The sequence below is a fragment of the Propithecus coquereli genome, unplaced genomic scaffold (genome assembly GCF_000956105.1).
Source record: "Propithecus coquereli isolate 6110/MARCELLA unplaced genomic scaffold, Pcoq_1.0 Scaffold25, whole genome shotgun sequence".
NCBI classification, from domain to species: Eukaryota; Metazoa; Chordata; class Mammalia; order Primates; family Indriidae; genus Propithecus; species Propithecus coquereli.
Window position 1 is genome coordinate 6949545 of NW_012148063.1, and position 12441 is coordinate 6961985.

The following is a 12441-nucleotide window of genomic DNA, read 5'->3' on the forward strand; positions in this document are numbered from 1 at the left end:
ATGACTGATTGAGTTCCCAAAACAGGGATCGCTTTCCCCATGTCAGGGAGGAGGAAGGTGAGTCTCACAGAGATGGAGCTACTGGCCCGAGAGCACGCGGCTAAGTCCCAGAATCGGGATTTGATCCCAGACGGGCTGGCTCCAAAAGCAGCACTGAGATGGGATGGTTTGGTGTGGGTGCTTCTCTAAGCAGCTGCAGAATTTCTCCTTCAAGGTGGTGCCGTGGTGGAGGTTTGATTTACTTTTTAATTGTTAAATAAAATTAGACTGATAGGGAGAGTGCTGTAAAACAAAGGCAGCCACCCTTACAAAAATGCAACAGGCAAAGGAGGCGGGAGACTGGACTCTGAGCTCCCTGTGGGCGAGGATGGAGCCTGACTCAGTGCCTGGGACATAAGAAACGAAATCTAAGATTTTGTTGAGTGAGTGAGAAAGTGACTGCATAAATATTACAGAAAGGTGGTCCCGGGAGATTTCATTATTCAAGCTATGCGATTGTGAATTTCTACATGAGCGCATTAAAATAAATAATTTCTACTATTCTTCTCAAATTCCAAAACGACTCAGATTTTCTTACACTTTTCAGATTTCTGGAGGCGTAAGCTTTCGAAGGTGAGCATGTACTTGTCCCCCTGACTGTCTTTACTTCCTGCTCTGCTTGAATTTATGCTTCTTGCTCTGGATGAGCAGTAAATCTACACATTGCAACATTCACAGGTTTCTCAATGCAAGCCAAACGTTGAGTGCTTCCTTGCTGGGGGATGGGAGAATCACTGAGACCCTGTGTCGTCACTGGAAAGGAGACACTCACTCAAATACAAGGCAGAATGAAAGCAGATTCCTAGAGAGAGATACGCAAAATAGGAAGGGGTTAAACATGAAGGAGCAATTAATTTTGATTGTAAATAAGGAGAAAGTTCCTGAATTGATGGCAATTGATCTGGCCCTTGAAGCGTTAACAATAATAATGATGCAACTTAGTCCTACTGCTACTGTCAGCTAACATTCACTGCGTGCTTAGTATGTGCTTGGCACCGTGCTCTAAGTCCTTTACGTGTATGGACACATGTGGTCGTCACAACTCTATGAAGTGGGTGCTATACTTCTCTCTACTTTGTCTTTTTTTTTTTTTTTTGAGACAGGGTCTTGGTCTGTCCCCAGGTTAGAGTGCAGTGGCTTCATCATAATTCATTACAACCTCGAACTTCTGGGCTCAAGTGATCCTCTTGCCTCAGCCTCCCAAGTAGGTGAGACTACAGGCGTGCACCACCACACCCGGCTAATTTTTCTGTTTTTAGTAGAGATGGGGTCTCACTCTTGCTCAGGCTGGTCTCAAACTCCTGAGCTCAAGCGATCCTCCCACCTCGGACTGCCAGAGTGCTGGGATTATAAGTGTGAGCCACCGCGCTGGGCCAAAGGTGGGCTGTACTTTGTAGAAAGGGAAGTTAAGTCCTAGAGGGTCAGGTAATGTGCCCATCGGCGCACTCGCATGCACAGGTCAGAGTGGATCTCCCCCCACGCCCTGGTCCTGGCTGTCCTTTTGTTTGCCTCAGGGGAAATGAGACATGGTGGGCAGAAGGAAGACCAGGAGCAAATGCACGGAAATGAAGAGTGTATGATGTGTTCAAGGCATAGTCTCAAAGGAGTTCAATCTGGGAGCATCGAGCGTTTTGTGGGAATTGAGGCTGGAGAAGTAGGAGGAGGCTGGATCAGGGAGGGTCAGGAAGGGCACCGTCACGCTTTAGAGGGAGAAGCTGCACTGCTTCACCGGAGAATGGGAGAGTGGCACGTTCCTACCTCGATATTGTTAAGTAGCCCACCCCTCACCCTAGAGATGCCTTCCGCCCTTCCCATTCCTCAGACAGCCGCCTTCTCCTCCCAGGCTCAGCGGAGCCCTCTAGGCCACACAGACCTCCTGTGCTCTCCTGTCACTGGTCTGCCTGTCTCTCACTCATCGTCCGCTCAGCCACGTCGCTGCTGCTCCTGTTGGTTGCATGCGGCTGTTGCCTGCGTGTTGATGGGCACAGCCAGCTCTGGATTCCGGCCAGTCATCCATGTTTCCCATTTTCTTTTTTTTTTTTTGAGACAGAGTCTCACTATGTTGCCCGGGCTAGAGTGCCATGGCGTCATCCTAGCTCACAGCAACCTCAAACTCCTGGGCTCAAGCGATCCTCCTGCCTCAGCCTTCCTGAGTAGCTGGGACTACAGGCATGCGCCACCATGCCTGGCTAGTTTCTATATATTTTTAGTTGTCCAGTTAATTTCTTTCTATTTTTAGTAGAGACGGGGTCTTGCTCTTGCTCAGGCTGGTTTCGAACTCCTGAGCTTAAACAATCCGCCTGCCTCGGCCTCCCAAAGAGCTAGGATTACAGGCGTGAGCCACCGCGCCCGGCCCGTGTTTCCCATTTTGAGGGTGTAAAAATGTCACCCTCGTACCTTATCTTAGAGGGGCAGGAAGCACAGATCTGCTGTGCGTGGCGATACCTGGAATAGTGAAAGGAATGTGCAAACTGCTTGTCACAGGTTTCATGGAATTTCTCTGCTACCTCCCTGTTCTATTCCAAAACACAGCAAAAATCAGACGCATCCAAGAGAGAAGTATATTTGCTTTTCCATGTTGTGAAGAATATGTAAAGTAACCCAATGTGGTTTTTAATTTCTTGCTAGTAAAGATGACCAGAAATCGAATCTGTGAAGGTCACCTTATCTTGCTAATGATGGGTGGCTGGAGTTATCTCTGACTTTGCTGGTACTTACCATGGGCCCATTCAGCTTATTAATTAACTCCACCTGCCACCCTAAAGAGAAAAAAACAATAATGAATTCTAAGAATAATGCTAAGTATATGATGAATAAACACTGGCTTCCTTCTTATCATATTCTTATGTATAGTGAATTAGATTTTTATTAAATACATCTATCTGTCAGTGATAAAGTTTTAATTGGCAGGAAAGCGTATCTCACCTAGTGATAGTTAACTATGTATATAAAAAATAAAAACTCCTATTGACTAGGAAGAAGTTTACTAAAAAAAGAAAAAGCCTTCAAAAGTAGTTTTAAAATAAGTAAATTGTCACCTGGGGGCACTTTGTCTTGAATAAATAGACCGCAAACTAGGAATAGTCTCAGTGAATTGTTTCTGAGTGATTTGGACGGTGAAACATAAGTAGAACCGCCAAGTTGGCAGCTGACATTTAACAGCCAGCGCAGCAGAGAAAGAGAAGGAGCTCCAGAGTTTGTTGAAGAGGATTGAAAAGATGCAGTTGAAATAATTTAAATAATTCCTATTGAAAGAGGGACTCTGCACTCTCGATTAAAACCTGGAAATTAGCCTGGAATTTATCACATAAGTAAACAAACTCACAATCAAACCAAAGCCCCCAAACCAAAAATGACACAACTTAAAACAACCACCAACCAAACAATTCTCCATTTTCCTCTGCCTCATTCTCCTAAAAGCCCAATAACGTGTTGAAAAATGAACAAGAGAATTATAGAATTTAACTTTTAAGTGACCTTAGAGATTATTGGATTCTCTAACTCTCTGATTCTTAGACCCAGGAGACCCACTGCTCATTCTTTATAGGAAATGTTTGTACCTTTTAAGATCCTGAAATAAAATTTATGTATGCTATAACCTACCTACACATATAATAATTAGAATAATAATAGTACAATGTCATTACTGTGAGAAAAGCAGAAATAAAGAGATAGTGAATTACAATAATGTAATATATACTTACATATGTAAACTCCATTAGAAGACACAGTAAAGAAGTCAGATGTTTGTATATGTAGAGTCATGTTGACTATGATGTCTAAAATGCAGAAGGTTGCTAGTGTGTGGCATTAGTGATTTAAATACTAGAGGCAATGTTGCCCTCCCTGATGTTTTTCTGAAACAACAAACACTTCCTGTTAAAATTCTGAATGAAACAAAGTACAGTCTCCCTTCAATTTACACAACAGTTGCATTCCTAGAAAATTTGGAGTATATTAAAACCTGTAAAATATACTTTGTGTTTATATGAGTTAAATTCTGCTATCAGATAATTTTTTTTTTAACCTAAATGAATTGTCTGTTAAGATAGTCAACATTTGTCTGGGAATGCATGAGAATTCTTTGTCATGACTACCAAAAACACCCCACACATTTCTAAAGATGAGGTGTGGTACTGCCCCACTGAAAATCCTGAGTGTGTCCCAATGATACATTCTGTCAACTCTGGCTCAAACATGTTAAAAAGCCACCGAGCCAGTAGGGACCCCAGGAGGACGCTAATAACCAAAGAGAAAGCATCTTCCTAGCCTTCTGTGAAATCTTGATGCAAATGACCCTAGGATAATGCTCTGTGCTGTACTAATGGCATCATTGCAAAAAGTCACCTGTTTTGGGGTGGGGACCTTCTGAGGTGGAAAAAAAAAATACATTTCAAGCTGACAATAAAAGGCTTTAGATGTTAACCCAGTGCTATAAGACTGAAGGTTTATAGAAACTAGAGTCAAAATCTCCAGTTTGGCTGCATGTTTGGAGAAGCTGGGATCGAAGTCTCTCAAAGTAAAGAGCAACAACATGGGATGGATATGGAACCCCTGTATCTCCATCTCTCTAAGCTTTGTCCCTTATCAACTTGGAATACCAGGAAGTACCCTGTTTTTGTCTATATTTGAAATACTTTCAATGAATTACAGTTTAGTGCTCTGTCCTTGGCTTTCACTTGAGATCAATATAATAATGATCCACAAAGCACAGGTCTGCGTCTTCTGCCAAACCACCGTCCAAGCAATTGAGTGTATTAGTCCTTTGCGCCTTGAGAATGTCCTTCTGTATTTCTTTCTGTTTATCAGAATTGTGTACACCATCCTGATTTTTTGTTTCATTTTGTTTTGCCTTGGCTACCAGGAAGGTCAGAAGTACATTTACAGCTCACGGGCAGTGACTAATTTACTCCAGGCTCCTGGTAGAACTATCTGCCCCTTTTCACTCGCTACTGCTGTCTCTGACTTTAATTGTCCCCAGGTGCTTTTATTGTAAGCCTCATCATCCTTTGTTTACAAGTAGGATAGGGCATAAATGACCTGTCAATCAAGTCGTGTACCCTGAGCAGCTGGAACAGCGCCTGGGCGCTCAGTAAGTATTTACTGAATGACTGGGTGGATGGGTCCGGGACACGCTGAATTTCAGTTGTCTTTAAGTAGGAGGGAGTGGCCACGAGGGGGAGCTTGAGCTCCCGCTTAGCCGTGAAGAGGGCACTTTCCACGCTCGGACCTCGGTTTGAGAGAGTTTGGAGTAGTGTTTTATAATGATCATTGAGTCCTGTATTTTTGAAATAATAAGCCTAGCCACCTGAATGAGCGAGCGGTGGAGTATTCCAGGATCCCCCCCGGATCCACTCGCGGTGTCGTTCCCGGCCCGGCACCGCACGTCCCGTGGTTCTGTTAACCCGGAGCACAGACGCCACAGACGCCAGATGGAAAGAAAGCACAGTGCACAGCCCGAGGGAATTGAGCCAAGTGCAAAAATCTTCATTTAAAATGTTCTGAAATCAGAGAAACTAGATAGCTCCTGACCCAGTAGTATGGTTAGTAGAGCAGAAAGAAGACAGCAAGAACTGAGGGGCAAGTTGGGAAGAGGCTCATACCGTTGGTGCCGTGATGGCTGATTTGCACCTTAGCACTCGGCACTTGATCACACACTGTTTTTCAATTGCTTTCCTGTTTTCCAGAGACTCAGAGCCTCAGGGAGCTAAGATCTGCTAATTCCATCTGTTCATCTGCCAACTGGAAACCGAGACTTTGCCGCTGGTGGCACAGCCAGGTACCAGCAGGGCTGGGTAAGAGTCCAAAGTCCTTGTCACTTTGTGCTTTGCCCACCATCCGGATAGGAAGCCTTTGGAGGGCAGGTACTTGTGGGTACTTTACTGGAGACTGGAGGCCAAGAGCATCCTTTTCAGAGCTCTGGGGTTTTCTACTCCTCATGCAACCTTGGCAATTGGGATGAGCAATGTATTTCAATTTTATCTTACAGTAGAAAAACCGACAGATACAGAATTCCTTAAGCCAGTAGTTCTTAGCCTGTAAGCCCAGGAACTCGGATGGGGAACAAAATTACATGTTTATTTTCATTCACCTTTAAAATTTAGCATTTCCTTAAATTAGGAATATAGACAACAAACCACAGTAGAACTAGCAGGACTTGTGACTCGTCATCAATAGAAATCACAGATATTTTCAGGCCACATTACATATTGTAGATATCTCAAAATATTATTTGTACTCATCACTACTTTGAAATTATGGCATGTCACTGCTAGATCTTATTATTTCGTGTATCAATGAACACATATGTTACCATATTATGATTTAAAAAATATTTCAGTATGATCAATTTCCTTTGTAAGCCAATGTATTTTATTTCATGCATTTAAATACATAGGCTTCACCAGACTACCACCAAAGATTAAGAAAAAAGGTTAAGAATCTTTGCTTAAAGAGAATGTTACCTTAGGGCTCTATTAACCTCTCATTCACTAAGTTGCTACAGATCATCAGTTAATATAATGTGGACGTCTTTTGAAGCCTAGCAAAGGAGTTCAGCTCCTAAAGCATTGAAAGGACAGTCTATTACTAAGGATTCACATAGATTTGATAACGAAAATGGCATTATAGAAAGTATATTGATTCAATCTACATTTTCTGGATAAAATAATGTATGCAGAACTTTTCAACTGTCGTTAAATGGAAACAAGACTTGATGTATAGGGCAGCTCATGAAAACTATTAAAGACCGTAAATAATGGATAGGCTGAGGCTGTGGTGATGCCACTTCATACCTCCCTAACTGATTAAAGTTTTTGTGAGTTCTGAAGTTAACTGTAAAAATAATAGCTGACAGTTGAGAGTGTCGTTTTTCTTGCATCTTCTCAATTAGGGTGATGTACATTAAACAGAAACCCTTATACCCTCCAGCCACTGAAGATACAGAATTCATATTAGGAAAACTCAAGGTTGGAAGTTTGAGGCTTTTAGAAATATGAGGCTTATTTAATAAAATTTAAAATCTTACATCATCACCACCACAGAACATGCAAAAGTTTGTCTGTGTAGGATATTTTGTCTTTTTTGAAGTCATGCTACAAAAATACTTATGCCAGGAAAAACATTGCCAGTTTTTGTTGTTGTCTTTGCTACAGGTATTGAGCAGGCTGGGCTTTCGTGATCATTCCTTCTTCCCCAGAAATACTCTAAGTGGAAAGTTAGCTCCCATAAGTCACTGATACTCTTCCTATTGCTATTTGTAAGTTTCTTCAGTTGGGGATTACTTCTGCTTTGCAGAAATTATCTGCTTGGAGCCATGCGTAATTTATAACACTCTCTGGTGAAGCCTCAGAAAACAAGATAAGCTTTTGTGCAGATGGCTGTCTGAGGCTGTGGCAGAACCCAGTGAAAACGCTGCCTGGGCGGCACGAGGCTCTGGGAGCGGTGACTCCAGCAAAGGGGCAGCCTCTTGGGGCTTCCTTCTCTCGAGGAGTGTGACGCGTAAAAAGGAAAAAGGAGACACAAGCAACGCACAGCTGCCAAAGAAATAGGAGAGGGAGCTCGTTAGAGAACGCAGGGCTGCGGTGGACTTGATGCTCGTGCGCAGGAGGAAATGGCCCAAGAAGTAAATCTGAATTCCCTGAAGGAGCTGGAGCGCGAGGCCATTCTCCAGGTCCTGTACCGAGATCGGGCGGTCCAGAACATTGAGGAGCAGAGGACACGGTAGGCCGCCCTCCAAAGGGGTGTGATTCTTGGGGTTTTGACATTTTCTACTTGGAGCCTGCCACTCCTTAGCATAGTGCCGCTTGCTTGCAAATTCCTGCTCGCTTACTCCTGGGCTTCCTGCCTGAGAAGGGTCGGGGCAGAGGGCTGTGGGTGGAGGTTACCTCCGCTATCTCACTCAACTCAGAAGATGATGGGGAGAGAGGAAGGCTGCTTTTGTCATTCTTTTAAAATGGGGACTTTTTGTGATAAGTTTGTGGTCTGCCTGTCTGCTTTTCTATTGCTTACCGTGTGGGAGCAACTCAAGGGACGCTTTCAGGCTCCTGGTACACCCCTAATTTAGGGAGAGACCTAAGGTTAAGGATCTTGCTACCTTATTGTTGGTGGTAGTCAAAGGTGCAAAGAAAAGCACAGAAAGCAGCTAGAAACAGCAAATCCGCTGGAACCCATTTCTTTCTTCTTTTCTCACTTTTGCTCCCCAATCGGCTTTGAGGAAGGGGGCGCACAGCATACGAACCTGCTTAGCCTGTTCCTGGCTAACTTGTCAATAGACAGCATTTCCTAGTCGTCCAAGCTGCACTAGCTGTTTGATGCGAGTTAACACCTAATGAAGCCGGGCTAGACTGTGTCAAAACCCACCTTTAAATACAGCCATGCTTGTTTATCATGTTTATAGAGGATGTGAGATTTAGAAAATAAGAATGTGGAATATGCTTTTTGGTTTTGCTTCTCATGGTAGAACTCTTTCAGAGTCTGCCAAGAAAAATACACGTATAAAACTTTGGACAACCAATGCTTGAGGAATGAGGGAGATTTTCTGGTTAACTGGAAGGTAGAAATATTCTTTTTTCATCCTCCTTGTTATTTCAAAGCTCTCTAAGTGTATTTGTAAACTTTCTTCCATTAAAAACTATAATACACTGAGATAAGATGGAGTTTTCTTTTATGATTAGAAATCTTTCAGGGATTTGGAAAGATCATTTTGAATATTAACAAAGTAACAAGGATACTGTGATAAGGAAGTTTCTGTGCCAAAGGTACTAATTCTAGGGAAAATCCTGAAAGTTGGATTTTAAAGTACATTTCTGATGTTATCTTGCTTCTTGGGACTGGCTCATCTTTTCTAAAAGAAGGCAAAAGACATTTCATGAAAAAGTGTTCTGATTAATGACACCTTTTTGGGGTCCAGTACAATGTCGCTTTACAACTATGGCTGTTGCCTAGAGGAATGAGGGGTGGAAGTGGGCTGACCACCCATTGAAAACCCAGTAGCAAAAGCACAGCACCAGTCAGATGATTGTGTTGGGTAACTCACACTAATCCTGGGTGTTTGCTGTGTGTTTCTAGATCTTTCCATGCCTTGCATATTAGAATCGATGCCCTTTTCTGTGTCTTTTCCTCTTCTCTCCCTACTGTAACGAGGCCGTTATAATAGTAAGCATGGAAGGATGAACCTAGTCGCTAACTCCTCTGCCCCAGGAACGTTATTTATGCTTTGCCATTTACTCCCCATGGCAACCCTGGGAGGGAAGGTTGCATCGTCTCTGTCTCAGCTGAGAAAACCTCTGAGCCCCAGCTCACACAGCCATGTCAGAACCCAGGGATGTTGGGGGCCAAAGCCTCTTCCCTGGCCATGGGCCATTCTGCCCAGGCTCTTGCCCTGTAGCCTGGCATCTGGAGTTCCATTCTGTTGTATCTTGTTTAACTCTGTGGGCGCAGGAAGCTGAAAACGCAGCTGCAGCACCTCCGGTGGAAATGGGCAAAGAGCGCCAGCCAGGAGTCCAAGGAGAAGTCCTGTGCCCGCTGCCAGCGCGTGCTGGGGCTGCTGCTGCACCGGGGGGCCGTGTGCCGGGGCTGCAGCCACCGCGTGTGCCCCGGGTGCCGGGTGTTCCTGAGGGGGACGCACGTCTGGAAGTGCACCGTGTGCTTCGAGGACAGGTGAGCATTGCCAGGGGTCTCGGAGATGGTCCAAACAAACCGTTCATAACGGGAGCAGTCGGTCTTCAAATTCAATCAATAAATGTTTACGGAGTGCCTGACAGGGAGCTCCCTTTCTAGACTTGGAAGTTATTTCTATTCAAAAATAAATTTTATTATATAAAGTTTTTATTTTAATTTACAAAAGTTTGTAATGGCTAAGGATGGGCTAACCCAGGAGTTCAGATTCATTTGGACTTCTTGACTAGGGGCCTTAGTTTTCTTAGAACTTACCTCCTTCCGTGAAAGTGGAGTAAATTATATCGGGGAATATTAGAGTGATCCTGTCGAAGGAGGCAAGCTGACCCGTATTTGATGGAGATGCTTCCTGTTGGTGATAGACGGCACCTACGTTTATTTTCATCTTCTGGTATTGTGAGGCTTTCAAAAAAAATCTTGACAAGGAATTGGTATTTGTGAACTTCCCATTTTGAAAATGATAAAGAACATATGTGGCCGGTCTCCCATTGTTCAAAGCAAGAATGGGCTGTCCATGAACTCCTTGAAAATACAAGGTGGGTGTCCGTGATTGTTGGGGGGAAGAGGATAAAGACATTGCAGAACTTACGGGAAGGGAGGAATGTTAGGCTAGTGTGAGTCTAGGGGAGTCATCAGACTCCGAGATTTGAAAATAGCTTCTAGATATCGCTGCCAATGTGTAAGTGCCAGGGACGAGGATGGGGAGAGGCGCTTGTACGGCGTGGGCGTGGCTGCTGGGTTTTCTCTCCCTACATCCGGGGTTGTCTTTACTGCACACTCCGACACGATCTACTCAAATTTCCTGCCGCTTTGCAGAGCTTAGTGTATTTCAGTCATTCAGCCAAAGACAGGTGAAGTGGTTCAACCTGATTTCTTTGCTCTCGAACAGCTTGCCAAGTCACACTGGCTTAGATCACTTGCCCTCCTCCTCTCACGTTTCTTTGGTTTGCTGAGGCCAATGTCCTTCAGGCTTTTCCGAGCTTGAGAACAAAAAGAATTACCGTGAGCTGCCCCGGCCACACCTGTGTCTGTGCAGGCCTGGGCTCTCGAGAGTACAGACAATTCCAGAGCATCTCTAGAAAGGTCTTCCGACTTCTTCCCCATTTCAGTCAACCGCGTGTATCTGAAGCCTAATGATAAACATCACCAGGTAAGGTGTTAAATTCCTCAGCACTTTTTCTTCTTCCAAGAGTTAACTATAAACTAAAAATCAAAGCGGGAAGACGGGGCCGAACCATCTCCCAGGAAGCTGCCGGTGTCGAAATCTCCGCCCTCGCCGGCATCCTGTCCCCGACATTGTAACTTTACCCTCTAAGTACGTGAAGTGTGATTTCTGAAACCCCAGCTTATTTTGAAATAAAGATGTTTTTCAAAATACCTAGGGCAATTGCATGACTGCGAAGGAGTTGGCGCAGGAAGTCGCCTGGGGAGAGGGCTGAGTAATTTGTGGTGACACCGTCTTTGTCCCTGTCCTCGCAGCCCTCTGCCCTCTTGCCAGCTTCGTCCACTCTGGTCCTGGAACAGGACAGGAACCAGGACAAGGCCTGGTAGAACTGTAGAGCCTTCGCCATTCGTGCCTGTCTCACATATTGGGACCTGGGAAAGGTTTTTGACTCCGACCGTGCCCCGCACCCTGCCTCTCCCTCAGCTGAGGCTCGTTCCTCAGGACGAAGTAGACCAGCTGTGGGGACAGGAGGAGGGAAATGGGTTTTTAAAATCAAGAGGGGAAAAGATCTAGAGCAGCAATGAAAAAAACCAAAAACTGAACTTGCAGATTGCTACAGAGAAAAGGCCTGTCAGATGGGCTGGTCCCTCGTGCTGAGGTCCCAGGAGATGTTTAAGATGCGCCGTCTTCAGGGAGCGTTTTCTCTTCTATAACTACGAGTGTGGGGCTGCTAAGGGCCCTGGGAGCTCAGAGGAGGGAGAGACGGGAGAGGCTGAGTGGCCGCAGCGACTTCCAGAGCACCCGTGGTTGGAATATTCCTTTAACATTTTATTTAAAGCTTTAAACAGCCTTCTGGGGTAGCTACTACTCTCATTCTCCCAAAACACTGAGAGAGCGGAGGCTTGGAGACAGGAGATGGTTTGCGCAGGGCTGTGTCAGTAAGGGCAGAGTGAGGCCTGCACCCCATGCCCCCCAATCTCCCCTCCCCTGCTCGCTGGGAGACCCGGACCAGAGGCAGCAGGAATTGGAGTGTGAGCCTGAGCTCTTTGCAGAAGGAAGCCAGGCCAGGCGCCTGCTGTGCGCCTGCAAGGTCCACTCAGGAGGGCGTCGGCTGAGGGTGAAAGAGCCCGGAGAAAGGGCCACAGGAGTGAGGCCCGCAAGGCAGCCGGGCCTTAGTGATGGGGAATGGGACACAGCTGGAAAGGGAGGGAGGAGGGAGGCCGGAAAAATGATTCCGCGCTGGCCAAACGGAGAGCTGTGCGGCTGAGCCGGATCACAGGGGGGCAGGAAACCAAAGAAATGGAGTAGAAGAGAAGCAACAGAAAGCACTGGGCAAGCAAAGGTAAGCGGGGAGGACTTAGAAGAACCAAGTTGGGTGAAAGCTGCTTTGAGTAGTGAGGAGGGGGCTGGGGGAAGAGGGAGAGAAGAGAGTCGGAAGCATAAACTTATCCTTGGTTTTGGTTGATGTTTCTCCTCTTGGAATTTATCGGCAATTTCTTTGGTGAAATGGCAGCCGGGAACAACTATGTTGCGATATTAAGGAGGAGACTAAGCTTTAT

The 12441-nt window shown here is 45.2% G+C and overlaps 1 protein-coding gene across 2 annotated transcripts in view; it reads left to right on the plus strand.

Annotated features, from left to right (window-relative positions):
- Positions 1–7556: 7556 nt before the first annotated feature.
- Positions 7557–12441, plus strand: part of SYTL3 (synaptotagmin-like 3) — a 75728-nt gene continuing 70843 nt past the window's right edge. For both annotated transcript variants that reach the window (XM_012646820.1, XM_012646821.1), the window contains exons 1-2: positions 7557–7761; positions 9481–9699. In XM_012646820.1, coding sequence (XP_012502274.1) covers positions 7652–7761; positions 9481–9699 — 329 coding nt within the window. In that variant the 5' untranslated portion in view covers positions 7557–7651. The remainder of the gene's footprint in view (positions 7762–9480; positions 9700–12441) is intronic.